The 26,364-nt window shown below is 37.9% G+C and overlaps 1 protein-coding gene across 29 annotated transcripts in view; it reads left to right on the top strand.

The window, feature by feature from the left end:
• The window catches only part of PARD3 (par-3 family cell polarity regulator), a 444,355-nt gene that overhangs the window by 262,999 nt on the left and 154,992 nt on the right, over positions 1–26,364 (top strand). For 17 of the 29 annotated variants that reach the window (XM_035319147.1, XM_035319169.1, XM_035319161.1 and 14 more), the window contains 6 exons: positions 2,240–2,428; positions 2,904–3,074; positions 13,316–13,466; positions 20,356–20,545; positions 25,426–25,577; positions 26,237–26,269. In XM_035319147.1, the coding sequence (XP_035175038.1) occupies positions 2,240–2,428; positions 2,904–3,074; positions 13,316–13,466; positions 20,356–20,545; positions 25,426–25,577; positions 26,237–26,269 (886 nt within the window). The remainder of the gene's footprint in view (positions 1–2,239; positions 2,429–2,903; positions 3,075–13,315; positions 13,467–20,355; positions 20,546–25,425; positions 25,578–26,236; positions 26,270–26,364) is intronic. The other 12 variants (XM_035319150.1, XM_035319164.1, XM_035319156.1 and 9 more) reach the window with 3 other exon arrangements.

A 26,364-nucleotide genomic window follows, 5' to 3' on the forward strand; every position in this document is an offset into this window, starting at 1 on the left:
CTTGAGCCAAGTCCCTGGGGGTGCTGCCTGAGGCACGACTCTTTGGCATGTAGGATACCTGGCAGACTCTGTGGAGAAGCAGTTTTGTTCTCTGCACTGGAAAGGAGATCACCATGGCTGAAGTGCTTGCATATTTTTAGAACATTAAAAAATACTGGGAAGAGGAGGGATTGATTGTAAAATTATGATAACAGTAGTAAAGACAAATCTGATAAGCTTATGTGCTTCTTTGTATTACCCATACATCCTGCCTTGGCTTTATCTCCCTTTTGGCTCACTAACTTTTATTCCTACCATTACTTATTAAGGAAAATGAAAGTGATCAGCGCTATGGAAACTCAAAGGTAATGCGCTTCTCACTCAGATTGCTTTATTCTGCAGCTACCTGACAAAAGGTGCATCTCAAGTGTACCCTGCAGCTAGTGCTTTTGTGACCTAAGCAGGAGAATTAGGCTTGTAATTTTGCCTAAATTTTGTATTTTTATTTTTTTTTTTAAATCCAGTAATTTTTCCATGGGCACAGCACACGTTTCCATTCGTGACAGCTGGCACAGTTAATGCTGATTTGCGAGGTCGAGAGATGTGTTTGGAAAATGGAATTCCTGAGCAAACCAACCTGGTTATGGCACTTGGAGAGAGGGTGTTATTTTTTTAATTTAATTGAAGAAGTATTATTCTTTGTTATAACCAAAAGATGATTATATGTGTGTGTCTAATGCGAGGGAAAGGGCTGGTGAGCACATTAAGGCTCATGCTTTTACCCAAGTGGGAAAAGGCAGAGCTCCTGTTTTTCTTCCCTTGGCTGTTGCAGTGCTCTCAGCAATCTGACTTCCTTCCCATCTGACATTTTCACATTGCATTTCTAGGTCAATGGTGACAAAACTAACATGCTTGTGCCCATATTGATAATCTCAGTCTGCTGTACTCCACATGGCTTTCACATCCATCTTTGCAGTAGTCTGTGTTTGGATTTCAGAAGAGCCTGTCTGCTTCGCATTTCCTCAAGTCTTAAGAAACAGGGATGGCTCAGCAGGCAAAAGTTAGCTTGTGATGTGTACTGCCCTGCTCCCAGAGTCTGGGAGTAGAGAAAAATAGGAGTGAGGTTTGCAAAGAGATGAGAGTGACATGGGAAAAGTCGGTATAAAATCCAAGTCAGTAAGAGGGTTGATCTTAGCAAATCTTATTTGCTGAGATTATGAAAAAATTGGCCAGATTAATTCTTCCAGAGAAGAACTGCTGACTATGGGGACATAACATGCACGTTCTGGTGGGCGTTCTCCTACTGCTGCTTCTTCGTGGGGGTGAGAAAAAAACAGCACACTTGGGCTCACCATTACCTTTCCCCAGCACTGTACCCACACCTGCTGCCTCCACGCGTGCCACTGCTCTGTTAGGGCATCCTGGGGGCCCCTGCTCCCAGCCTGTCCCCATGGCACTTGCCAGGAGGCCACCCTGAGTTTGGCAGAGGCAAAGCGAGAAGGCACTTGGTTGCCATTGCATGGCTGTTGGGTGCATGGTCAATGTCACTGAGCACCTTCTTGCCAGGGGCACTGGCTGGGCTGGGACTATAATTCCAGGTGTTCAAAACCTGCGGTCGTCCCAGCCAAGCTAAAACAGAGTGGGGAGGGCAGTAAAAAAACAAAGATGTGGGTAGGAGGACAGAAGAGAAGGGAAGAGCCAGGGAAGACAGGAAAATTGGCACTCTGAACTGGATTTGATGCTAAGCCTGGCAATAGCAGAGATGTGCTGTTTCAGATCTCAGCTGTGTAATTTTCTATTTTTCCTAACACAGCTAGTTTTAAACAAAATGAGGTGAATGAGTGATTTTGGAATTTAATTTTCTTGCACATAGTTTCTCCCCATGGCTTACAAAGATGATGATATTTTAAAACTTCTGTAGGTTTTCAAATCAGAAAATATTTCTGATGCAGCTTTTTTGGTTCATAAGGTACCTTACGTGTGAGTCGGTATTAATGGCACATGCAGTAATGACATGTGATTCAATTATTTTACTAGACAGAGAAGCACTTAGACACAAGCATAAGATATTTCTGAATCTAGGCGTCAGTTGGAGGTGATTGAAAATACAGTATTTGTGCATGTTTCTTCAAATAATTACTGTGGAAAATATTGTGGCATTGTACTTAAAAGCACTTTTTAAAATGCTAATAGCTGTGGAACGAAGAGAATTCCCAAAGAGAAATGCTCTTCTATAATCCCATGTTAATCTTCCTGACAGAAAGCAGAGGAAGAGGAGCTTGTTCTCACACCTGATGGCACCAGGGAATTCCTGACATTTGAAGTTCCGCTTAATGACTCTGGATCAGCCGGACTCGGTGTGAGTGTCAAAGGGAATCGGTCAAAAGAAAACCATGCCGACTTAGGAATCTTTGTCAAGTCCATTATTAATGGTGGAGCAGCATCCAAGGTAAGAGGGAACATCTGTGTACCTTTGTCTTCCTCTGTTTTCCATAATTGGGCTGTTTTGAAAATGAACACAGGTTCAAGAAGAGATTGCTCTTTAACTAGCATTTTTGATTTACACCATCAAAGGTAACATTTAGTTTTCTACAAAAATTCACCTTTATGCATCCGATGACTTAAACAGACTTTAAAGATTCTTATGATGGACACAAGCTTCTGTCAATATGTGCTATTTGTGCAGATTATGGTAATAGCTTTAAGTGCAAATCTATAAATGATTGGAATAGACATTTCCTACAATGCTTGCAATAGAAGCTATTGCACCAGTGTTCACTTGGCTATAAACTATTAGGACTAAGTATAGTTATTTGATTATTTTTATTTGGTTGTTTTCTTTTTCCCCCCCCCGCCCTCCAGAAGACTTCACTTCTTTCATAGAGGGTTTTGTGTAACTGGCTATATAACCTTCCCATTTCTAGGATGGCAGGCTTCGAGTGAATGATCAACTAATAGCGGTAAATGGAGAATCGTTATTGGGCAAAACAAATCAAGATGCTATGGAAACCTTAAGAAGGTCCATGTCCACTGAAGGAAACAAACGAGGAATGATTCAGCTTATTGTGGCGAGGCGAATAAGTAAATGCAATGAGGTAATACACTTCTGATATTGGGATTGGGAGTTTTAACTTCTTCTAAGGTATTTGTGTTTATAGGAGATGTCGTGTTTCCTCTGAGAGTAGAAAAATAATATTTGAGGAACTAAAGAAAGAGAGAATTACAAAATGATCTGAAATTCAGTGTTAGACATGCTAACCTTATTACCGGATCAATAAAGTTTTTCTTTTGAGTATTTTCATCAATGAATAACAGGAAACACTGAATAAAGCTATATTGATTTTGTAATTGGATCCCACTGCTTATGTGATTTTTGTTCTTTAGAGGTTTTTATGTAGGTCTATTGAATCTTTCATTTATAGACTTGGTGTTAACTGACTTGCTCCTTTGTTGCTTTCATTTTTTTTTTTTTTAATTAAGAGTAGAACTCATACATTTCATTACTATATTTTATCTAAGCAATTAAAAGTTCTATGTAAAGATTCTATAAAACTTGAAGCAAATAATTCTGTAATTTCTGATTTTCAATATGTTGTGGCTTGGCCTTTGTTGCAGGCAAGTATGAAATACTGAATTCAGGGCTAAGTAGTGATTCTTTTTCTGATATTGTTTGCAGTTTCTGTCTCCTCCAGTACTGTGCTAATGTGTTGATGTTTTGAAATGTTTTCATGATTTGTAATAGTTTATCTTCTAGATTAATGTAAATAATGCTCTCTAGTAGAAATATCTGGACGTGTGATACTGAGAAGGACTGCAGATGCTGTGGAGGATAGAGTTAGACTTCAAAATGGTTTTGATGCATTGGCAAAATGCACTGTGTTAAATAGCGTGCGGTTGAATGGGAGGTCAGGGAGGCATCTGTTCTTAAGACAAACAAAAGTCATTCTTTCACCCTTGCTAACACCAGCAAGGTCTCACCTGGAATATTTTTTTCTTGAGTATCATGCTTCAGAAAATGATGTGCACAAATGGGTTTAGGGGTTCCCCCTGATTCTACGTAGGGAGAAAGGGCATGGTTTATTTTTTAATGCATAAAATTGATCTTTAAAAAAAATCCAGTTCGTACCTTCTTATAAAATCTTGTTTGAAAAAGATGCTAGTCTATTACAAGTATTAATTCCTGATTGCTTATACACGGTTTTAATACATGTACACACAGTTCTGGAAAGCCAGTTTGGAGGCACATGGATTTTCACCTGGTATTGAAATAATTCTGGCCTTTTAATATTTGGTAATGTCCTGTTTTAGCAAGAATTCTGAACTCGGACCCAGAGAGTGCAGACTCTACTTTGCAGATTGTATATTACTCCTACCCAATTTCAGGCGTATTTTGTATGTTTCTACATAGGATGAAATATTTTAGGCTGTTTTGGTTTGGTTTGTTTGTTTGTTTGTTTGTTTGAGAAAGGTCATGGAAGGTGTTCACTCATCTCTTAATAAAATTCTTCTGGAACAAATGTATTAAGACAGTGTTTGTAAATGTTATTGGAGCAAATCCAACAACGATGAACCAAAGACATTGTTCCTTAAGTCCATTAGAATCAATGCTCATTCGCATCAAGAATAGTTTGCTGCCCTACATCTGCTTGACATATTTACAAACTTATTTTCAGAAATCACATGGCAAAAGTGGCACAGCTTGGTCTACAGTGTATGTGCTCCGAGATGAAGGAAGTGATGTTAGAACCAGACCTAGATACACTGAAATGGATCTGTATCAGGAGCTGCACAGGAAGCTGTGTCTGTCTGGGCCTACTTTGGGGGGCAGGGGGGTTGTGCATTTCCTAACACTTTAATAAGTTAGTGAGATGAGCCATAATGATCTGGGGAAGTGGCGATGTTCAGTTGTTGGTACAATGATCATTTTTACGAAACAATTTTTGGTAACAATTTTTTCTTGCTGTCATCATATTCAGCCAAAGGAAGTACAGTGTCAATACTCTTTGCATATTTTAATACGATGAAAGCACAAGTTGCATGGACATAAAACCGTGGCAATATTATTTATGCATATTACATGAATACCACATATGAATAGAGTAGTCAGGCAGTTCAACCCCCAGATAACGGATGTGTGGGCTGGTACCTAGCTGGAGAGCAGCACTACATGATTGAGCCTTGCAGTGATGGTGGCTTTCCCATGGAGTGTCAGATATTGCCAGCAGTAGCTAAATTATGCTTAATTCAGCAACTGATCTCTGAGACACACTGGTACATAGGCATCCCCTTAGAATATTCCTCTAACTTCTACCAGATAAGTATACAAGCTCAGCCAAGATTTTTAGTAATAGAACAAAAAATACATGACATCTGACTGGCAGAAAATTCATGAGCTTGCAGACTAAAAGTAAAAGCTTCATAAGGGCAGACCCTATCATACGTTTAAACCAGCTTGTTCCTCAGAAATGGGTTTTTATTGTTTTTTTCTCAAAGACAAAACAAAATGTTCGCCTTCTGACAACTCTTTATTTTCCCTGATATTTCATATGCCTTGCCTCACTTTTGGTTCTCCAAACGTGTCACCATAAAATAACAAAAAACAAGGATCCCTTTCAATTGATTCCTTTCCTGTGTTGATTCAGGGTTTTAGTGGAATGGAGCCCGATTATATTCCCCTTGGTGCATAGTCAACAGAATTGTTTATTCCATTCCAGTGACATGGTCGATCCCACACCGCAGTCCATGGTCAGGCTTCTGCCTCCTTGAATTCCTTGCATTGCCCCGGAACAGCCTCAAATGTCTCTGAAGGGGAATTTAGTCTGTGGAATCTGTACAAGGGGCGATAGTGCCAGTGCAAAAAAAGAATTATGCTTAGTGTCTGGATGATAAAAACATTTGCTGTCTGGCTGCTAAAAACAGCAGCAAAGAAAAAAAAAAAAAAAAAAAAAGAATAAAAGAATGTTCTACTTGTCTTTTTTCCCCCCTCTGGCTTCAAGTCCAGTAATTGTTTTCACATTTACAAAATGAAACCAAATTCTTTTGAGATAGATAGGCAACTGCAAGTCATCCTTTCTCTTCAGTAGAATAGAGTTTGAATTGGATTTTAAGAAAGTAGTATGAATACTGTTCTTTTATTTCATATGCATTTTCATAATCAGCCCTAAGCATTGTGTGGGGGAGAGAATTGGTGTGTCAGTGCCATTCCTTTGGGTTTCTGTTCAGGCCAGAATTTTCATGTGCTTGTGATCCCTTTCATGTTTAGGCTCTTGACTAGAACGGAGGACGGCTCCATCCCTAGGTGTTGGTTTAGAAACGCAGGGACAGTTGCCTCCCTTCTGCTGCAAAGGAGCTATTTTTTTTTTTTTTTCGTCAAAAAGTAGTCTTTAGGCTTCCATAGTTTACTTGAGCATAAAACTGTTTCAAAATGTAATGGTGTCACCTCTGATACTCCTTTTTTTTTTTTTTTTTTTTTTTTTTGTGCCAGCATTATTCTCATGCAGCTTCACCAGTTCTTGTGTTATAGGCTAAGCTTCCAAAGCAATTACAGTAACAATAACAGCATACATAAACACCATAGGAGTATTATCTAGTCTTCAGAGAGGTAGTGAGGAGATCATTTACATCATCAGTTCTGACATAACTGTAAACTCAGAGGAGACCACAAACTTCCCAGAAGGTAAAAAGCACTTTTATGCTGTTGTGGTTTTCCTGCACTGAAGGGTTGCCTGTCAAAAGAATTTTCATTGACTCACCAGGAGACAGAGTATAACCCATCCAGGTTTTCAAGTGAATTATCTTGTAGTAAATATTGATAAAAGCATGGAGTGAGTGGAAGTTATGAATGAACTCCAAGCCAAGGCTGACTATTAGGGTTGTTCTCCCGTTTGCATTGCATCTACATGGAGTACAGTAATAACATTGACTCTGTGACTACACTAGTGTAAACCTTGCAAAGCTTTGTTTAATATCTCAGCCACTCCAGCCCAAATCACACAGTGAGCATATGATGGATGTTGTTAGATTAGCGCAACAAAAACATTTTTCTAACATTTAACTTGGGCTTTGTGTATATCTAAGGTTCTGTCCATCCCCTTTCAAAAAAGTTAAATACGCCGTTCCAATCTATGTTTACAGCTTTCAGCCTTGCCCTCTGTGATCAGCATTTTGTGTTGACTCTTCAACATTTTACGATATAAGCAGGGAGACTTTAAGTTATATTCCCAAAGTTGTGCAGATGGTGGCAAAAACAGGAAGCATAACAATGGTATTGACTTGATAATCCCATATGGCCAGTGTGTAGCAGGTCAGTTTTCACAGGATGCGGCCATCAGCTTTTTTGGATCTTTAACTCAGGGTTGACATTTTTTTAATTACTGAGGAGCTTAAGATTTAAGGAGAAACACTGGAGCCTCCTTGCAGTGTGTTCAGTTAATTAGTGATATTATTATGATTAGCCTGTATTGGCAAACAGCTGCCGGCTCCATCACCATAATGCATACACAGCGCTTAGCCACAACTGTCAGGCAGATCAGTGCAGCTGGTGGCAGTATGTGCTGAATCAAGAAAATAAAGGTAATTGTTACTTTTGGAATCCTGCTCTTTTCAGTCCTGCAACCTGGACAGCTTACAGGCACAGACTGCTTGTCTGCACTCTGTTCATGTCACACGCAGTCAGCGCTTGTCTGCCATTAAGAGAGAGCACATCACCATTTTTCTCAAAATGAGAGAATTCATGGGTTTTTCTTGTCTATCTCACTTTCTTGACAGAATTAATGTCTTCCCAAACTTGCCTGAAAAAAGGATTTACGAACAACTTGCAGATCCCCAAATTTCTTTCTGTGTCTGTTCATCTTTGCTCCAGTCGAAAACAGAGCACACCACAAAGTGGAGAAAGTCATGAATCCAGCCCGTACAAGGCCCTTATCAGCTGTATAAGTAAATTGACCTGCAGATCAGTGAGAGAGAGTGTTTGAGTGAGTGGTTTCATCATAAAAGAAAGGAAACAAGCGAACATCTTTTCCTGTATCTGTGGACATATAAACCATTCAGCATCATTTTTCCCTTGATGCATTACTTACTTTGAAATTGATATGCTATGTTTGTTTGTTGGTTTATTTTTCCTCGCTGGATTACTTTTGTGAAGTCCTTCTGGATTTCATTTAACTGTCAAAAAGACTTTAGTATCTTCTCCAAAAACTGATTTTACTGTTCACTCCCTTCTCTAGGTCATTGGTAAAGCTGCTCATCAGCCTAGGCTGTTTCCAACCCTGATCCGTGGGGGAACTTAGAGCTGACTCCTCTCTCCTGAAGATTGATTTATGTTTCCTATCCATTAGCAAGTTTTCGATCTGGAAAATGAAAACGTAGTCCAGTCCCATGAAAATTAGTTTTGATATGAAGCTTTGTGAAAGGCTTTTTGAAAATGCAAATATTTTATGTCTTGTTTGTTGCCTGAGAGAGCTTGGAGAACTTACTGGCATCTTTGTGCAACTCCAGCATGTCAGTGAGGTAGGATTTCCTATGGCAGAGCAGTGGTGCCTCCCCACAGACCTCCGTCTGTCGTGCTCAGTGAGCTTTCTGTTTATTAGAGAGCCCACCATTTCATCCAGAAGGTCAGAGTCCTGGGTCTGTCCAAGGTCCCCTCCTGGCCCAGGTTCTTCCTCATATCCAGTAATCTACCACCTAACTACTTTTTGCAAAGCTGCATGGGTTCCCTCCCACCATTCCGAAAACACTCTGTCCTCTGCTTGCCTTTTAGCATTATCAGAGCACGAATGCAATATTTTGTAGAAATACAGTAGTAATTATACATTTAATAGTGCCTGATAGTACATATAAGTCAGAACTGACCTTTTACTGGCTATTATTACCCATGCTTTTCCATCTTGAAAAGTTTCTCCCTAATGTGGTATCCCAAATCATAGGTAATATTGGTAGTATTATTGTAAAATTGTCTCTGTTGAAAAAGGAAGCTGAAGCATTTTGGACATATTAGCCACAGTACACTGATAAGAAAGGGGAAAAAAAAAGCTTGTAGAATAATTCTGTGTGACAGAAAGCTTCAGTGCAGTAAATAGCAAATTTGTATGCTGGCTTCTTTAAAATCCATAATGCTTGCATGCCAGTATTGGGATAATATACTTTCTAAAGGAAAAAGAGAGTACGATTATTGTTTCTTAAAGGAAGAAAAAAGAAAAAGTTTGTTTATACTTTGAATATTTTGGCAACGTTCTTGTGTATAAACTTTTTTTCATATTTATGTGCATAACTTCAGTTAGAATGGATGGTGGTGTTAAGTAAAAAGGACCACATTAGTTGTCCTTTTATCATCTAGATAAGCAGCAGCTGGGCTAGTTAGTACAGATAGTGCTTTAGCAAACAGCTGGTTCTTATCTGAATGACAAAAGGCCAGGGTAGAGACCTTCTTTATTTAAAAGTTAAAAAAAAAAGGAAAGGAAAGAAAAAAAGGTTGCTTCTATTTTTGTATTAAGAGAATGGAGAGAAAAGGAGCTGTAGGCAATCTGTAGTATGTAAGGTTTTCTTGTATTTTGACTAATATGATCATTTATTACAGATCAGTGCTAGGACCCAGAGAGGAAACTCTCTGTTCAGTGTAGAGATGAGGAGGCTCAGGGGGATCTCTGTCAGTAAATCCCTGACAGAGTCAGTAAAGTCTCATCCAGGCTCTTCTCAGTGCTACCCAGTGCCAGGATAAGAGGCTCTGGGCATAAACTGAAATCTGTTTAAACATAAGAAGAAACTCTTCTGCTGGGGGAGTGGTCAAGCTCTGGCTCAGGTCACCCAAAGAGGTTCCGATCTCTATCCTTGGAAGTATTCAAAACCCAGCTGGAAAAGGCCCTGGGCAACCTGCCCTTGCTGACAAGGTTTGAGCAAGACGTTGGACTGAATGTTGTGCAGAGGTGGTGTCCAACCTCAACAGGTCCCTGATTCTGAATTCTCATTCCAAGCAGTACTGCTGCTTGGGGTGGCTGGCTATTGGTATGAAGAACAGGGGGCCAGTTGCTGCCTGGTTTGCTTTCCTAGCCAGGCCTTTAATGAAGGTCAGGAATTTATACATGTTTGTTTATGTTTGTTCATACATGTTTGTTTACCTACTTGTTATCAGTTAATCGAATTAAATTATACTGGATAACATCAGTATCAGCTAAGGAAAGAAACTGGAATGTATAATTCAAGCTCTTTAATAGAACTGCATCAGGAAGAGCAGCTCTTTATTTCAACTGTAATCCTGCTTTGGACTGTCGATCTCTCTGTCTTCCCACAGCACAGTTTCCAAATTAAATGTATTTTTTTCTTGCATAAACTTTCTGTTGGCAGTGTAAGGAAAAGGTTTTTTTCTGTGTGTGTGTGAAAGTCACTTGTGTAATTTCTGTCTAATTTTTGTTATTTTATAAAAGGCATTGTATCTTCTGTAAAATGTTTTTGCAGTTGGCTGGCTATGCCTTTGTTTAAACACATCTTTTTGAGATGCTAATTAGAAATGGAAAAAGTTTTCCCTATGAAAATGATAAAACGCATGATTCACTTTACAAAACGCAGCCATTTGAACACAGCACTCCTGCTATTTCTTTTATTTACCCTGTACTTCCCTACTTTATGAGGTGTAAATTTCTATGCATTTCTCTGGTTCTGAGCTTTCCTCTTGTCAGTATCTTTCTAAAAATCTCTTGAGACCTTCCTGCAAATGAGGTTGAAATTTGATGGGTTGTCACACAAACAAGGGCTGTGTGATATGGCTCACTAAGAGCTGGACACTTGTTACATAAAGTCATCAATATAGCACTGGGAGAAGAAATCCCAAAGCACTTTGATATTTTCACACCTTATTTAAAGGCAGTGAAATAAAGGTTAGTTTAGCATTTAATACATTTACCATGCAAGTTTAAGCTCTCAAGTAGTCTAATGTTTCTGTACTTTTTTATTAATGTTTCAAAATTTAGCATTTCTATTTTTTTTTAATTTGCCTTAGATTTCTTTATAACAGAAGCTACAAATATTGTTTAATTTACTTTTCAGTAAAGCTGTCAGTTGTAATCTGCAATTTAAAAAAACTAATAAAACAAATCCTCATTTCACAATTTAAACCTTATTGGGTCTAATTCACTTGCACTGCAAGTTTATTATTCTCCTGCAGCTTGACGTGCCTCCAATTGTAATTGTGTTGACCCTCCGATGCAGTAAATCTCCCCAGTGCTTATCAAACTGGGAAAGATAAGTCTACAATTTGGAACTTCATTAAATATCTCATTTATATTAAACAGATGATGGCTTTGAACAGAAATAATAATTTTTACAGGCTCTGCAACCTCCGATTGTGGTCTCAGCGACTCTGGCATTCGGCATTTCGCAAATCTCCGCCCGCGCTGTGGCCCTGGCCGCCCGCCAGCAGCCAAATGTCAGAAGTTGTTCGTCCATTGGGCTGACTTCAAAGCCGCTCTCTGAAGACTGTGGTTGAGGGCTTTGTAGCCCTCTGAGCAGATTTTTTAGAAATATTTCATGGCATACACTTCTTAGTCATCTGGGAACTGCGGGCAGAGTGATTAATAATGGGCAGCTGTTTAAAGAAAAAAATACACAACTAACATGTTAGTTGCTATTATAATTTGGGAAGCTATGAACTACTCCTTTTGTGCTTGCTCGGAGATGAGCCCAGTGAAATAAGCATTCCCAGTGGCTTCAAAGAGTTTGCAGCATGCTCAATACCTTGCAGTATTGGGTCCCTGCTGGATTTCAGCACATATAAAATACGTGCTGTGGGAGCTGTGTAGGCATATTGTTCCTGAGATGTAACTTTGCACATCAAAATGAAAAGGTCTGTTGGTGAAAACAGATAATACTTTGATGTGTGAGTTCATAGAATTACCATGGAAAACAAATCTATTTTTTACATTTCTTTATTATTATTATATTTAATAGAGCTGGATTCACTTCATGACGCTTAGTTGGTTTCATGCTCTCAGGGGAGCTCGTGCGGGAGCAGTAGCAAGGCAGCAGAAGGGTGCTGGAGCTCAGGAGAGCTGAGAGCCCGGCAGGTGGGAGGGCTGGATGGTGAGGGGCAGGGTGATGGAGCACGAGGCCTTGTATCTCCCCAGCTGGTTACTGGCTGCTGATAAACAGGCTTTGAGCTGGCTGCCAAGCGCAGGCGTTTCTTCACCTCACTCCGAGAAGCTGCACTGGCAGTGCCCGTAGCTAATGGGGTGTCTAAACCCAGCGAGGTGGTGTCAGATTGTTTTCTTTCTTTGCCGTGCACCAGTTCTGCTATCTGCTGAGATCTCTGTGGCTCACTGAGGAAAAGACAGTATTTCCTCTCTTTTGGAAAAATCTGAGAGGCACATGCAGAATAAAAAGGGATGGCCAGGTTCTGCAAACAAAGGCTGAAGTCGCTCAGAGGAAGGAGCCTTGTGACAGAAGGCAGCTGGGACGGGGAAAAGGCCACACACGCCAACTTCTCCCCTGTGCCAAGCAGGCTGTTTCCATCCATTCCTCCACCACCTACTTCACCTGGCTCTTAATGCCCTGTGGAGGTCTGCCTGGGGGTCCTGGAGGGCAGGGACCAGCTTCCCCAGTGGGATCAGGCAGCCGAGGTCTTGCCAGTTGTGATTTTTGTGGCTCTGGCAGGATGCCACAGAAGTGCTGGGGATCAGGCCAAACGAAGCATGTGAAGTCTCCATACACTGTGTCCAAGAAAGGCAGAGCAAAGAACTCATCACAAATAGAAAAAAATATATACTAAAATGTATTGTGAAGCCTGACTTTTTTTTTTTTTTTTTTTTTTTTCCCCAAAGTGAAAGGTGTCAATGTTTATGTATTGGTTGCTAATATGCATGATGGAGTTTCATGGGGTTTCCATGATGATTACATTTGAAAGCAAATTGTGCTTCTTCAAAGAGCGCCAGCAGCCCAATTCCAAAAGGAGTTCGTGCTCTGTGCCCCTGACAGGAGTCTTGTTCTGACAGGCTGTCAGGGTGGGAAAGATGGCCCAGCTGTCTGCCTCATAACACTAAAAAAGCCCAAACTGTCTGCTTAAGAAATGCTGTAACAGAGACACCACAATGCAATGTGGTTTGTTGATTTTTTTTTTAACCAATTTTCTGCTGAAGGATTTGAAATTTGACAGGGCGCGGTAGGAGGTGCAGAGCAAAGTGGCTTACAAAGTTGGTCATTAAGCAGAGCTGTCATTGCAAATTATATTTGTCCGGGGTGAGAAGTTCTAGCTCATTTGGTGCACAGACAGGTCTAGGCCTTAGGCAAGTTGTTAGAGTTCCCCCATGCTGCTAAGTGGACTTTCAGCGCTAATTTTCCTCTCTCTGTGCAGTTGGAGTCACCTGGGAGCCCCTCAGGGCCAGAGCTGCCCATAGAGACGCTGCTGGACGACAGGGAGCGCCGGATTTCCCATTCCCTGTACAGCGGGATTGAGGGGCTCAGTGAGTCGCCCACGAGGAATGCAGCACTGAGCAGGATCATGGGTGAGTTCCACTAATCATGCCTTATTTTCGTCTCCTGGGATCCACGGAAGGGTGACTAATGCATTATTTGTGTGGGAGTCGGGGAACAAGGAGGTTTGTACTGACCAAATTAAGAAGTGCCTTAAAATTGTTCCAAGCAAGCCTTCTGGATACATAATGTGAGAAAGAAAGCTAATAAAAGGATTTATAAAGTGAATTTCTTATCTCATGGTAGGTTATAGAACAAATCACAGGAGCACTTAACATGGTTTTTCAGTGTCTGATTTGGGAAAAGAAGTTATTGGTTGGTCTAGTTTCTAGCTTCATTCGGATGAAAAGTCATCACTTTCTATAAGGAATTTATAATTAATTTCAGCATTTGTTCTCCACGTCAGTCATATAGAATAAACAAGGTAACTTGTACCCATTTATGCTTATTAGGTTATTTCATTAATTTGTTTGAATTTTTTATTCACAGGACACCAATTTTAAAACCTTATAACTAATTTTAAGCATCCTTTGTGCAAATTCTGTCTTCATGGCCCCAGCGGATAATGAGGTTATTAGTGGCTGTTCTGCAGCAATTCAGTTTCTTGTGTACAGAGATAGCTAATAAAGACTTTTCTTGCCACAGGAGTGGTTGCATTTACTGACTACGATGGAGTTAGTCTGAAAAGATCTTCAAATTTAAAACACAACAGGCAGTTTGATTAAAATAGCACTTGACATAAGATGTTACGATTGCTGGCTTGAGCTGAAAGTTTTGAACATAAAAAATGGCCATTAAATCTTTGACTTTTTTTAGTGTGCTTGACACACAGAGATTACGTTAGAAGATGCTGCTATAAACTGAATATAAAACAACAGTGAATTTAGTTTGGAATTACTTAAGGTTGATTTTCAGCCTTAGAAAAATGAATGTCTCCTTTTTTTCCAGTCCACAGTTTGTATGTATCTTTCACTATGTCTTGGGGTTGTTGTTTAAATTATTATTTTAATTTGGGGTTTGTTTTTTGTTTGCACTAGCAGAATAACATTAAACTCCCTAAAAATCCACAAATTTGCTATTTAAAATACTTCATCACTTATGTCTTTTGTCTTCTTTAGTACATCTGGGCAACAGTAATTAGAAACAAATCACATTCTGTTCTATTGCATTACATCTCTTGGAAGCTGGAAGAATGATAGTGTACCTGAGAATCACTGGACTGTGAAACATTTTCACTCAAAGACATACGCTATTAAAGATAACATTTAAAAAAACTACATATTTGTTGAAAAAATTAAGGAGCAGTAAAATAATCTGAAGCCTTTAGCACTACTTTTCCTAAGAAGAGACTGGCTCTTGTGGTGTCAGGGGTTTAGATAAAATATATTCAAAGCACTACCTTCTGCTTTTCCCATCAGTGTTGGAGAGGATTTACAAGTCCAACTCCTATAAGCGTTAAGGAGTTAGCACTTAAACACCTTGTCCAGTGATGGGAGAAGAAACCCTGAGAGAATCTGCGTGTATGTGCATCAGGCAATGCAGCGTACTGCCCCATCAAAGCAACACCCACCTTGCCACGCCAAATCAAACCAGTGCTTCATCAGTCTGGTGTCACCCCGGTAGCCAGTAACATATGTTTCAACAAAAGACCAAAAGTCTTTCCAAAGCCTTTAAAATCTAGTGCTTTTGGATACCTCTGCAACATATAGATAGGGGTAAAAATCTTCTCCTGCATTTTATATTAGCTCTATAATCTGAAATAGATGGCTTGATGTCCACTGTTTCATTCTTTATTTATTGTTTTCAGAGACTGGAAAACTTGTAGAAAGTTGGTTTAGCATAGGTTGTGACTTAAATCCATTGATGATTTAGTTGGAAGCACATGAAAGATCAAACCGTGCCTGGATCTCATAGTAAACGTGGTCTGCTGTAACTGAAAACTGGTTTTGCCAGAACTGCGTCATTCCCTTCTGCAGTCATGTCGGCTTCACAAAGCTGTCATGTTTAAAGCCAGTTTTCAGATAGCGGTCAGTTTTCTAATATGCTAATTTTTCTGAATTAATCAGAACTACATTAAAACCACAGTGTTTACAGTCTTTTGTGATGTTATTGCGCACGTTTTGTTGCAGTGCTGTACAACAGAGCAGTGTAGTTACTTGTTGGCAGAGGTGTATACAGGGTTCTTGGTTCAGGTAGTTACAGTTTGGAAGGCTTGTTTATTATCCAGTGGGCTTCATGGACGAGCATGCATAAGGAGAAAACTCACAGCTGCCTTTATTTTCCTGAGAAGGCAGTGTTACGTGACTCTTCAGAAGTTTTCCTCCTCTCTTGAAAATTGGCCTAAAAGCAAGGATCAGTTAGAAGAATAGTCTGGCTGAGTAAGTCCAGGGGTCTGGCCCTCCCCATGCTGGTTCTGACCATATAGAGAAGCAAAAAGGAGTGCTTTTATAGCACTTTGTGTAGTGCTGATTCCCCTGAGTGCTCGCCCAGTATTGAGGAGCCATCTGACTTAGGGGCTCTCTGAATCACTTGGTGTCTTTTTATTCAGCCGTCAATAGATTTAACTATGCAAACTCTTGGTACTTGGCAGCAAGCAAAAATCCCAGTTTGATTTCATGTGCTACGTACTGTGACTTTCTGATTCCTTTGCTTTTTGATAAAACTGATGCATTTTGAATTTTTTTTTCCCAAACTAGACTACTCAAAAGTGATAGTCTTAAGGTCTGGAAAATTCCCACTCTCCTCAGTCATTGCTTAAAGATGGAACAAAACTTTTAAAGGAGTTTTGTTTCTTTTAAATATACCTAATGTAATTTTCAGGGAAGGTATTTAAAACTGTGTACTTTACTCTTTCAACCTATAACTGACAGCAGAACTGCTTGTCAGAGCCTTGCTGTGAGAGTGGGAATGAAATACCCATTTTAGAATGCCAGTTGAGTTATGTAAAGTAGTATTTGCTTACTGGAGAAAGGCAGCACAAATATTTTAATTTTTCAGATGATTATGTTGATCTACTTCTCTAGAAGATTATTGCTATTAATTTATAGATTTTCTTATGCTTCTTCACTTGATGTTTATTTAACTGACTTTTTTTGATGAAGAAGAGAGGTGATACCTCTCTGTAGGCAGGGAATGATGTTTTTGTATGTACAGAATGGTTTTCTGTGTTCAGGGAATGATACAATGCCATACTCTCTTCTAAGAATTAGACAGCTATGGCAAACCCTTAGGTTTATTTATTTATTTTTAATGCTTGCAGGTTTCATGATGGTAGTACATTTGAAATAACTGTTATGCTAGTTTGCTTGTTTCTGTGATTAAAAATTCAACTTTTTCCTTCTGATACACCCATTCTTGTATAGAATCCATTATGCTTCTGAGTTTTGCAATACGCAAATACATAGCTGCTGTCTATATAAATTATTCTTATTCAACAAACAGTTTAGTACAAAGTCCTCTTTCATCTCTTTCTTCCAGTTGCTGGTATTTTTTTTACGAACATAGTGGGTTTTGTTGCTAGCAGTGACTAAACAGAGTTATTTTTCAGAGGTTACACAGAATAACAATGGCTTGCATTGAATCGGCTTTTCATCCTGAAGTATCCCCCAGAACTTGGTAAAAAATGATAGTTACTGCACAACAGGAAGTACTTTGTTCTCTGCACAAATAATTGCTATCATCAGGATAGAAATCAGGAGGAAGCGCTAAAAAGAAAAAAAAGAAAAGCTAGAGATGTAGAGTGTTTGTGCCAATGAAATGAACGTTACCCTTTACAAGCGGACTGCAGTTCCCCAGCTGTGAATCTGAGCTGAACATGGTGGTCTACTACAGTCTTGACAGTTCTGAGTACTCTCTTGAGATCCAAAGCCTGGATATTGTGGAGACATTTATGCCCTTAGACATTCCTCATGCATCTATTCCCAATCCCACACCTTTAATTAGCCTGGAAAATTAAATTATCTGTCTATCTGGGGGAAATTTTGCCATAGCTCACTATAGTGTTGGGGACAAACATGCTGTTAGTGAAAAATAAGTAAGTTAAAATCTGGAGAAGTTCAAATTTCTCATTGCCCAATCCTCTGTATTGCTCCTGTAGGAAGTCTTATTGCTAATGCCATCATAACCATCACTATTTTCTCTTATTATTACTTCTATTAGTGTTTTCTCATCTTGTGAACAAGAATCGGGCCAGATACAGAAGGGTGAGTTGGTCTTCCCAGTGCAGTGTAGTATGGGAGCCAAATTATTTTAACAGAGAGATTAACAGAATTTCAAGGATTTTTAAGATTTAAAAGAACTTTCTGGGAGCTGGAGTAGTTGGCTTCTACGGGAGAAAACCAGCTGATCATTTTATGTATTGTGTATGCTCATTTTGTTTGTTAGTTTGTTTTGTTTTGGAGTAAGCCATGTTGGTGGCTTAATTCAGACCATTAATCCAAACCATTTTTGATCAAGTTTGAAGCATTGTTTTTTGGCATATTTTTCCTTGTAAATTGAAAGACTTCATAGACCTGGAGACCATCCATTTGGTATTGGAGCTCCTTTTTCTGCACAGACAGATGGGAACCCTTCTTACCCTAGGCTTAGGTATGGTTCTCTGGCTATGGTTGTTCCGTTTGGTACCTTGTTCAAGAAATTTGAGCCTCATTGTCCTGAGGTGAGACACACTTGAAAGGCAGAATTTCCCTTCCTCATTACAGTGTACACAATACTACATATTATTACAGAACTGAACTTGAATTAATGTCTGCAGAACTGGACTTGAAGTCTATTCAGATTCTAAATTTAATAGCACTTTTCTAGCCTGAGAGAAAATTGTTGTCTCAGAGAGGTTTGTCGGCAGCTCGAGTAAAGTCTCAGATTTGTAGATCAGTCAAATATCCTGATGATTACTAGGTTTGAAGTTTCTTTGATGTTTCCTTGTAATGTTTCTCACAAAACTTGCAGAGTTGCTTTCTCCGAGGGGTATTTTCTGTCCACTTCAGCTGAGCTCTCTACAAAGGACATACCGAGCCTTTTGCTGAGGTCTGGCTAACCATCTGCTGGAGGTGAAGCCTTTCACCTGCTTTTAGCTTCATCTGCAGTGAAAAGCATAGGCATGTCAGATGGGTTTTCTGCTTAATTCCAAAGCAACTATTAAAATGTCACTCTTCACCCTTGTCAGATATAAAGAAGGGTAGTGAAAAGTTAAAAATGTTACTGAATTACTTGAGCCTCTCAAATGGGAAGTTCAATCTGCAGAATGCCATAAGGTTATACCTTTTCTCAATCAATTCTTTGGAGACATTATTAACTACAGAGTTAACAATCTTGTAGGCATTATGTTTGGAAAGAAGTACATCACCACGCTAAACATTAACCTGTCCATCAAAGAAGCTATTGCTGGGCAAAGAATCAGCTGTTATGCAAACTGAACCATTCATTTCATTTTGACAGTGATGAGATGTTTGCTATGCAGGACCTTTTCCTTCCAGCCACTTTCACCTTTTTCAAAGATCTCTTTTGAAGCCAGTTTTTCCCTCTTTGGCAAGCTATACAAAATGTATTATCTAGTGCATTGATGATTTTAGCTAGCAATGTAGTAATTAGCTAATTACTCTTTATGTGTGCCTTTTTTCCCACCCCTTAATTGCAAAAAAGGTGGTAACAGTAACTGAAACATTTCCAGGAAAAAAAATAAATGTGGGTGGGTGGGTGGGGAATGGACAGAAGGGAAGTACTTTTTACCTAATTGCATGCAGTCTGACAACTTTGTCATATCTGTAGTAAAAATATAGGGTGAATATTTGCCGTATCAATAGAAGTGACTGATGTTATGGAAATCAGAATTTTGCTGTATGTTATTCCTGCAGTGCATCACAGTTTTAGAACAGTCAAGTTTGTTGTCAGCTTAATGGTTGATTAAGCTAGGGCTTTTCCCCTCATGAGATGCGACAATTTTACTAATTGTTTTAGAATGTAATATGTATCCAGTAGTAAAATTCATGTAATGTCATGATCTTTCATTAGAAATAATATTGTGTGTAGTGAGAGTTAGGACCAAACATTTTAACTGACAGTTTTTTTACTTGAGGATCAATATCTGGGAGGAAACAATATTTTTAAAGATTCTTTCAGAGAAAAAAAAAAAAAAGAAGTGCAACTAAGATGAAGGAATCACACTTAATACTCTGCCATTGCCTCAGATAACTCTATAATTTTAATTCAGGTTTGCAAATCATTTTTTTTCCTTACAGCAAGTTTTAGCTTAGTGTTTTTAAATACTGAAATAACCTGTTTATTTCAAGTTAAGAACTGAAATGGTGATAATTCTATATTTCTACCATCTTCCAAATAATGATAGATAATCCCCATTCTCTCAGCTCTGTATTTCACGCCTATATCCTGAAAACAGAGTTATTCAGCTTAGACCAAAGGAGTGCAATGAAAATGTTACTCCTTCTGATAGTCTTTATGGATGTTTAGTTTGTTTTGGTAACAAAATTTTCTATAGGCTTAAAAGTTGCTTCTAATCTGTACTCAGCAGTTTGAAAACTAATACACAGACTTACGCATCAAAATGCACCGAAATACTGGAAAATACAATTATATGTATATATTTATCACTATAAAAGGAGCAGTGGTAGTGGGTTCATAATTATGTATGCATTCCCTTCATTACCTCAGAAGTGTTTGATGCAAGATGCAAGAAAAGATACTGACTTCGTGCAGTAGGCTGCAGGTACAAGTGGGGTATGTTATTTTTCAGGCCTCTGCTCAGGACTATGTATGTGAAGTGAGACATAGCTAACGTTAGTATCTGTGTTATGTTGCTCTTATCAGTAGGATTGCTGTTTGACATGAGGTTTTATTGGTTGTGTTATTCAAGGTACTCTCTGTGATTTAGTTTTCGTTTTTGTTTTATTTCCTTTTGTTTTTCAGGTAAATATCAGCTGTCTCCAACAGTGAACATGCCCCAAGATGACACTGTCATTATTGAAGATGACAGGCTGTCAGTACTCCCTCCACATCTCTCTGACCAGTCGTCATCTAGTTCCCATGATGATGTTGGATTTGGCACTGTTGATGCTGGTGGATGGGCTAAAGCTGCAATTAATGAGTCAACAGACTGGTAAGAAGTTAAAAATAGATGACTGCAGTTACATCTTTAGTTTAATTTTTGGCTACTGCTAATATTAATATATATATATATTTTTAATCACATTTAGATTTCACTATTTTTAGACTTGTAATTGCTCCTGTTTCAGGAAGGAAGTCTGTGCATATTATTTGTTAAACTTTTTTACTCCTGGTTGCAGTTTTGTGCTGTCTCCAAGCTCATTTGTGGAAATTTGCTAATTGTTTTAAGAAGAAATACGCATATAGCTGTGTTCATTTTAAGATTTAATATTAATTTATTTACCAACTGAGATAGCTAAAAAAAAAACTAAATTTAGCAAAGATGAAAAAATTCCAATTCAAAAATTTAATTTATAATTCTTGCTGTAAATATTTCTAAGTCTATAAGAGAAAGGTTTTCTTTTTATATTTTTGTAAATACTTAGGAGCCTTCTAATATACTTCTGAATACTTTCTTGATTTTCCTAATAACATACAGTAATTTTAAAATCTGTTTAGAGGACAAGGCAGGTCTTTTTATTTCCCTGTTAATGGTTGTGCAACAAGAATTAGTTAAGACTTCTTTATTATGAAGGGATACCTTTTATATCATAATATGATTTGTATCATGCAAAGGCAGTGTACTATAATAATTTCATGTTTAAAAATATTGAAAGTCATCCTACTTTATATGTTTAATCCATAATAAAAATAATTTATTTACATCTTAGGTTGATTCTCTAATTACTTTTATACATTTTAATATGAGACTCTTAATGAGAAGTGCATTGATTTCTATTATTGACTTGCTTATATTCCTGGCAAAGAAATACTGTTTATTGCTTAGTTAGTATACAATTAATACAGATCTAAAATTTAATTTGCAAGTCCTGTAATTATCTATAGTAAGAGCTAAATAAAAGCCCACCTCTGTACACTTCTACTTCTTAAAGCTAGATAATTACCACAAATGGTGTGAAGTATATGAATTTTCTTACTTCTCTTGTCTCTCGAGCCTGTTATGAATGTGTCAGCATTATCTTAATAAAACAGCAATAGCACCTGTCAGCTGATATGCACCTGTCAGCTTCTTCTGTGGTTTATATTAGTTTATTTCTTCTTATGTCTGGGAATTGTGCTCTGTATTTTTAAACACAGTTTTAATGATTGTATAAAATGATAAAGTTTTTTCATCCTCATTTGCCTTTTTCGATGTTGCAGCTCTTCTCTTGGACAAGTCGTACCTGTAAATTGGGCTCTTGAAAAGTCCATCTGTCTTCTGTAAAAGCTTTTAGAGCTGAAAATCTGAGATGTTTAAATAGCATAGTACTCAAGACTGCATATAATGGCTTATTGCTGAGGGATTTTTTTTATCCGAATATGAGCAAAAAAATACAGCATAAAGTAAGAGGCCATTTGAAACCTGCAGATGCTTTTACATTTACTTCTGCAGCGTATCTTGCTATTCATATAATTCTTTGAAAATGAGCGTTACAGTAAAGAAAATAGAGATTAGATATTGTGGAATTGATCATGCTCGAAACCTTTAAACCTGTATCTTCATAAGAAATTGTAAAGGTCTTCAAATACAATTGCAGTTAAAAGAGTAGATGAGTACAGCGCCTTACAGGATAATGTATTCTATTTGTAAAAAAAGTAAATAGCAGTAGAAGTAGATTGTTGCATTAATTTCCTGCTGCTAATGGTTGAAGGAAGACTTGTAAAATGAAGGTGCATTGTATGATTTAGCTGGAAGGCACAAAGGGTAAAACTAAGAATATGGATGAAGGGTTATCCAAACAAGAATGGCAGCTGTTCTGAATCACAGAAGAAAATGTAAGCTTTTCCAGCCTGACAATATCTCCCTAATCCTTGATGAAAATGTTATGAAAACAAAGGGGCAATAAGACAGGATTAATAAGTGGAATTTTAATAACATTGAGGGTCAGAAGACGGTTACATTCTTTTAAGGATCAGCTGTCATTCCAGAAACCTTATTTGTTAAGTATTCTAGAATATAGTAAATTGCATTTGGCAATGCTTAATGACTTGCATTAAATTCACCTTCTGTCTTCTATTAATGTAGTTGAAAAATATTAAAATGAGGCATTTTTAGGGGGTATTAGTTACTCCTCTGTGCTCTCTGGCTTTTCTAGTTACGGATCTTCAGTGGGGCTTTTGAATACTTTTGCACAAAATAGATGTATTCAAACTCCTGTGATCTGCATGTTCCCTAATTCCTAAAACACCTGCGGATCATTAATAATAGAAATAAACCAGAACATGAAAACTGATGACTCTACGTAGGACTCTGACATTTGTACTCTAAAAAGGTATGGGATTTCATGATGTCAGAGAGTAATTTTTCGTGCTAAATAGAGCTGCTTGTATTCCAGATATTATGCAAGCATGAAATAATAATCCCTATAGGAAATGTGTGTGGAAGTTAGGTGTGCTAAGTGCAGATATGGGCAATGCTCTTAAACACTGTGAAGTTGAAATACTGGGATTTGATCTCCAGTACGTGTGATTGCTGATGCTTTGTCAGACCCCACCATCCTCTACATGAGAATGCCCTTTCCAAGTTTTATTTAACTTTGGAGTTTCAGTGTGTTCTCAGGACTTCAAATGAATATATGCATGCAGGCTGTATTTACATGAAAATGATATTCAGCTTTATTAGAAGCTTTATGTATGCTGATCAAAGCAAGCTCATATGAAAAAAGGAGCATGCAGCCAAAACAAATAGAGTTAAAAATTCACCCCTTTTGAAGGAAGTGCCACATGATACATTTTGTTCAGTAGGATGGAGCTGGTCATCTCTAACTAATGTGAGCTGCATTAACAGATGTTGCTAGAGAAAATTTTCACTTAGTAAAACCACATTTTTCTAGCCTTCAGAGACCGTGCTGACTAGTGGAGAGCCAGAAACTCCTGTGTGGCCTTGGGAAAGCCATTTATGATCTGATTACAAAAGGTGTTGAGTTGAGTCACTCAGAGAATGTTTTCAAACTTAGGTGGTTCATATTCATCTACAAGTTGCGCTGCTGTAAACGCTAGAAGTATGTATTGACTTCATCCATTTTACCTTTTGGTTGTGTGGAGATCATTTTTTCCCTGTTTTGTGGGTGTGAATGATAGGACTAAATAGTTATTTTTTTTGTTCAGGCTCTGATTCATCAGAGCTTTTAAGCATATGCTTCAAAACCTTGCTAAACTGTGCAGGCATCTCTGAAATAGTTGCTGCAATTAAATGTAAAACATTATGAGCCTGAGCCAGAGCCATTAAAGTCAAACGGCACTTGACATTGACTTTATTCATAAAAAGTTCCGATCCTGCTCTTACTTAAGTATTACATGCTTGTCACATGCACGTATCTTATTATTTGTAAATCTGCCACTGCTAGACTGAATTTCTTCTACACTGCCTAGTAATGCAGATAGTGATTTTCATCGTTTATAGGACTCAATACCTCTGGACACATTTCCTTAGCTCTCTTCATTGTTGTGCCTAGTACCCAGGTGCTTCTCGATCAAAGATGCTTCTATAAATTACAGTATGTGGCATGCATAAGCATGTTCACATTACATAATTTAAAGTATAAGTTCACTTCTGCAGAAACTTTTCCTATTTCTCACTAGGTATAAAATGTGAATTTTAACTGGCCCTTAAGATAGAAAATAACTATTTTGAAATATACTGCATAGTAACAGGTAGGAATACAATATTTTGAATGACATGTAGAGAGACATGCTTAGAGATCTCAGTGACAAGATATTTGGCTTTTTTATCGTGAAGTGCAACAACTGAAAGAGGAATTTTGAGGATTTTTTCCCTACTGGGTAGATAATGATGGTGCAAAGTACTTGTGCTTGTTTATTTTTGTTTATTTTTGTTTTTTGTTTTCTCAGTAATTTATGCTTTAGATTTCTCCTTGTGTCAACTTAAGTAGAAATCTAACTTCTTTGGGCTTGCCTTCAGGCTCTTATTAATGCTCTTCCCTTTTCTGGGAGTGAGAAGACCCTTGTGTGAATTTTCTTTCTGTTGGTCTATTAGCAGTAACTGATCTTACAGTGGTCCTTTAATTGCTTCTCTCTCTCTCTCTCTCTCTCCCTCTCTCTCCCTCTCTTTTTGGTGTGGCCACGGTGACACATCACAAGCCTAGGGTTTAGCTTACACACCAAACTAATTTTGCCTGCATTCTTGCATTCATGATTCTACCAACATCAGACCAGCATTATTAAATCAATCTTCAGAAAGCTTCTGAAGCCAAGGTCATGCAAGAAACCTGCAGAAGAGACCAAATCTGAGTCCAAGTTAATGATGAAATCATTGTGGCGAATACTTCCTCCATAGTGGAGTACTGAGTAAAAATGTGTTTGTCTATCATAGCCAAGTTAAAACCAGGAAATGCTATAAAATTTTAATAGAAAGTCTTTAAATTAAGAACATTGGGAAGTCTCTGTGGGCTTCTGGCAGGACAGATTCTGTGTATGCTTTACAAAAAATTTTTTGTGATGAAGAAAAATCTGTTAAGTTGGTATTAAGAGAATATACTGGTTTCTCATTAAGAAAAAGGAATTTTTTATTCTCTCTCAAATTATTCCTGTGTTGGGTTCGTATGTTCTGATAGTATATGTATAGCTTTACACAAGATATGTACATCTTTCATGAAAGCTCATAAGTTATTTTTTTATTCTTTTTAAACGGAATTGCTTGATGCAGTGAAACAAATCCATTGTGTGTGTAACTGACTACTTGGCAGTGGTTTATTTAAAAATGTGTACTTTATTGTTGGTAGAAGTCACATGCTAAATAAATGCTTTTCTCTGCAGAGTGAAAGGTTGCGTGATCTTGATAAATGTTCGCCTGATTTTTCTCCCTTCCTACAGCACTCTTAGTCCAGATGTTGATCCAGTGCTTGCCTTCCAGCGAGAGGGTTTTGGACGCCAGAGCATGTCAGAAAAGCGTACAAAGCAATTTTCAGATGCCAGTCAGTTGGAGTTTGTTAAAACACGAAAATCCAAAAGCATGGATCTAGGTAGTGAGTGATATTTTTTCAATTGTTTTATTTGAACCTGATTTTCATGTTGTAAGTATATACATTTTCTAATTCCAAACACATTATTTATGTGCAGTAATACTGTGCATAAGGTCTACTGGTGTGAAGTAAAGTATTCTTGACATGAATGTCCAAGTGGCCTGTGTATTGTTCTTACCACTTGTAAATGTCCATACATTTAAATATCAGAACCCTCTGGATATACAGTTATATGTAAATATTGAACGTATTCATTAAAATAGAGGTGAAAAGTGCATTCAACAATCCATGTAGAATAACTGTGTAAAAATGTACCATGCTGTGGTTATGGGTGCACAGAATTATTCTCAGGTCATGATTATAATTCAATTAGCCTTAAAGACCCTTAGTAGCTTTTATTTTATAGGTGGATTTTGATTAAGATATTAAAGATGCAAGTGTTTTTATTTCTATTTTTATTTTATTTTTTAAGAAATCATTCAGAATTAGACAATCAAGGTAGTCTGACTTCTGGTTGAGACCCAAGTTTTATATTTATATCAGAAGCCCTAAAACTAGGAGCAACCAAGACAGGCAATCGACTATGATCATTTTAACTGGTAAAACAACTGAGAGGAAGCAAATGCTAACCAGCCCATCTCTTTTTCTGCCATTAAATTTAGATTCTGAAGTGCGGAATCTAGTAACGTTAAACAGTGAGTTTTAATTGTTTAAACACAAAAATCCATACTCAGAATAATAAAATATAATCAGATTTGCTCCTTTACAATAATTGTCAGTATTTTACCTG

The sequence above is a fragment of the Oxyura jamaicensis genome, chromosome 2 (genome assembly GCF_011077185.1).
Source record: "Oxyura jamaicensis isolate SHBP4307 breed ruddy duck chromosome 2, BPBGC_Ojam_1.0, whole genome shotgun sequence".
Taxonomy (NCBI): Eukaryota; Metazoa; Chordata; class Aves; order Anseriformes; family Anatidae; genus Oxyura; species Oxyura jamaicensis.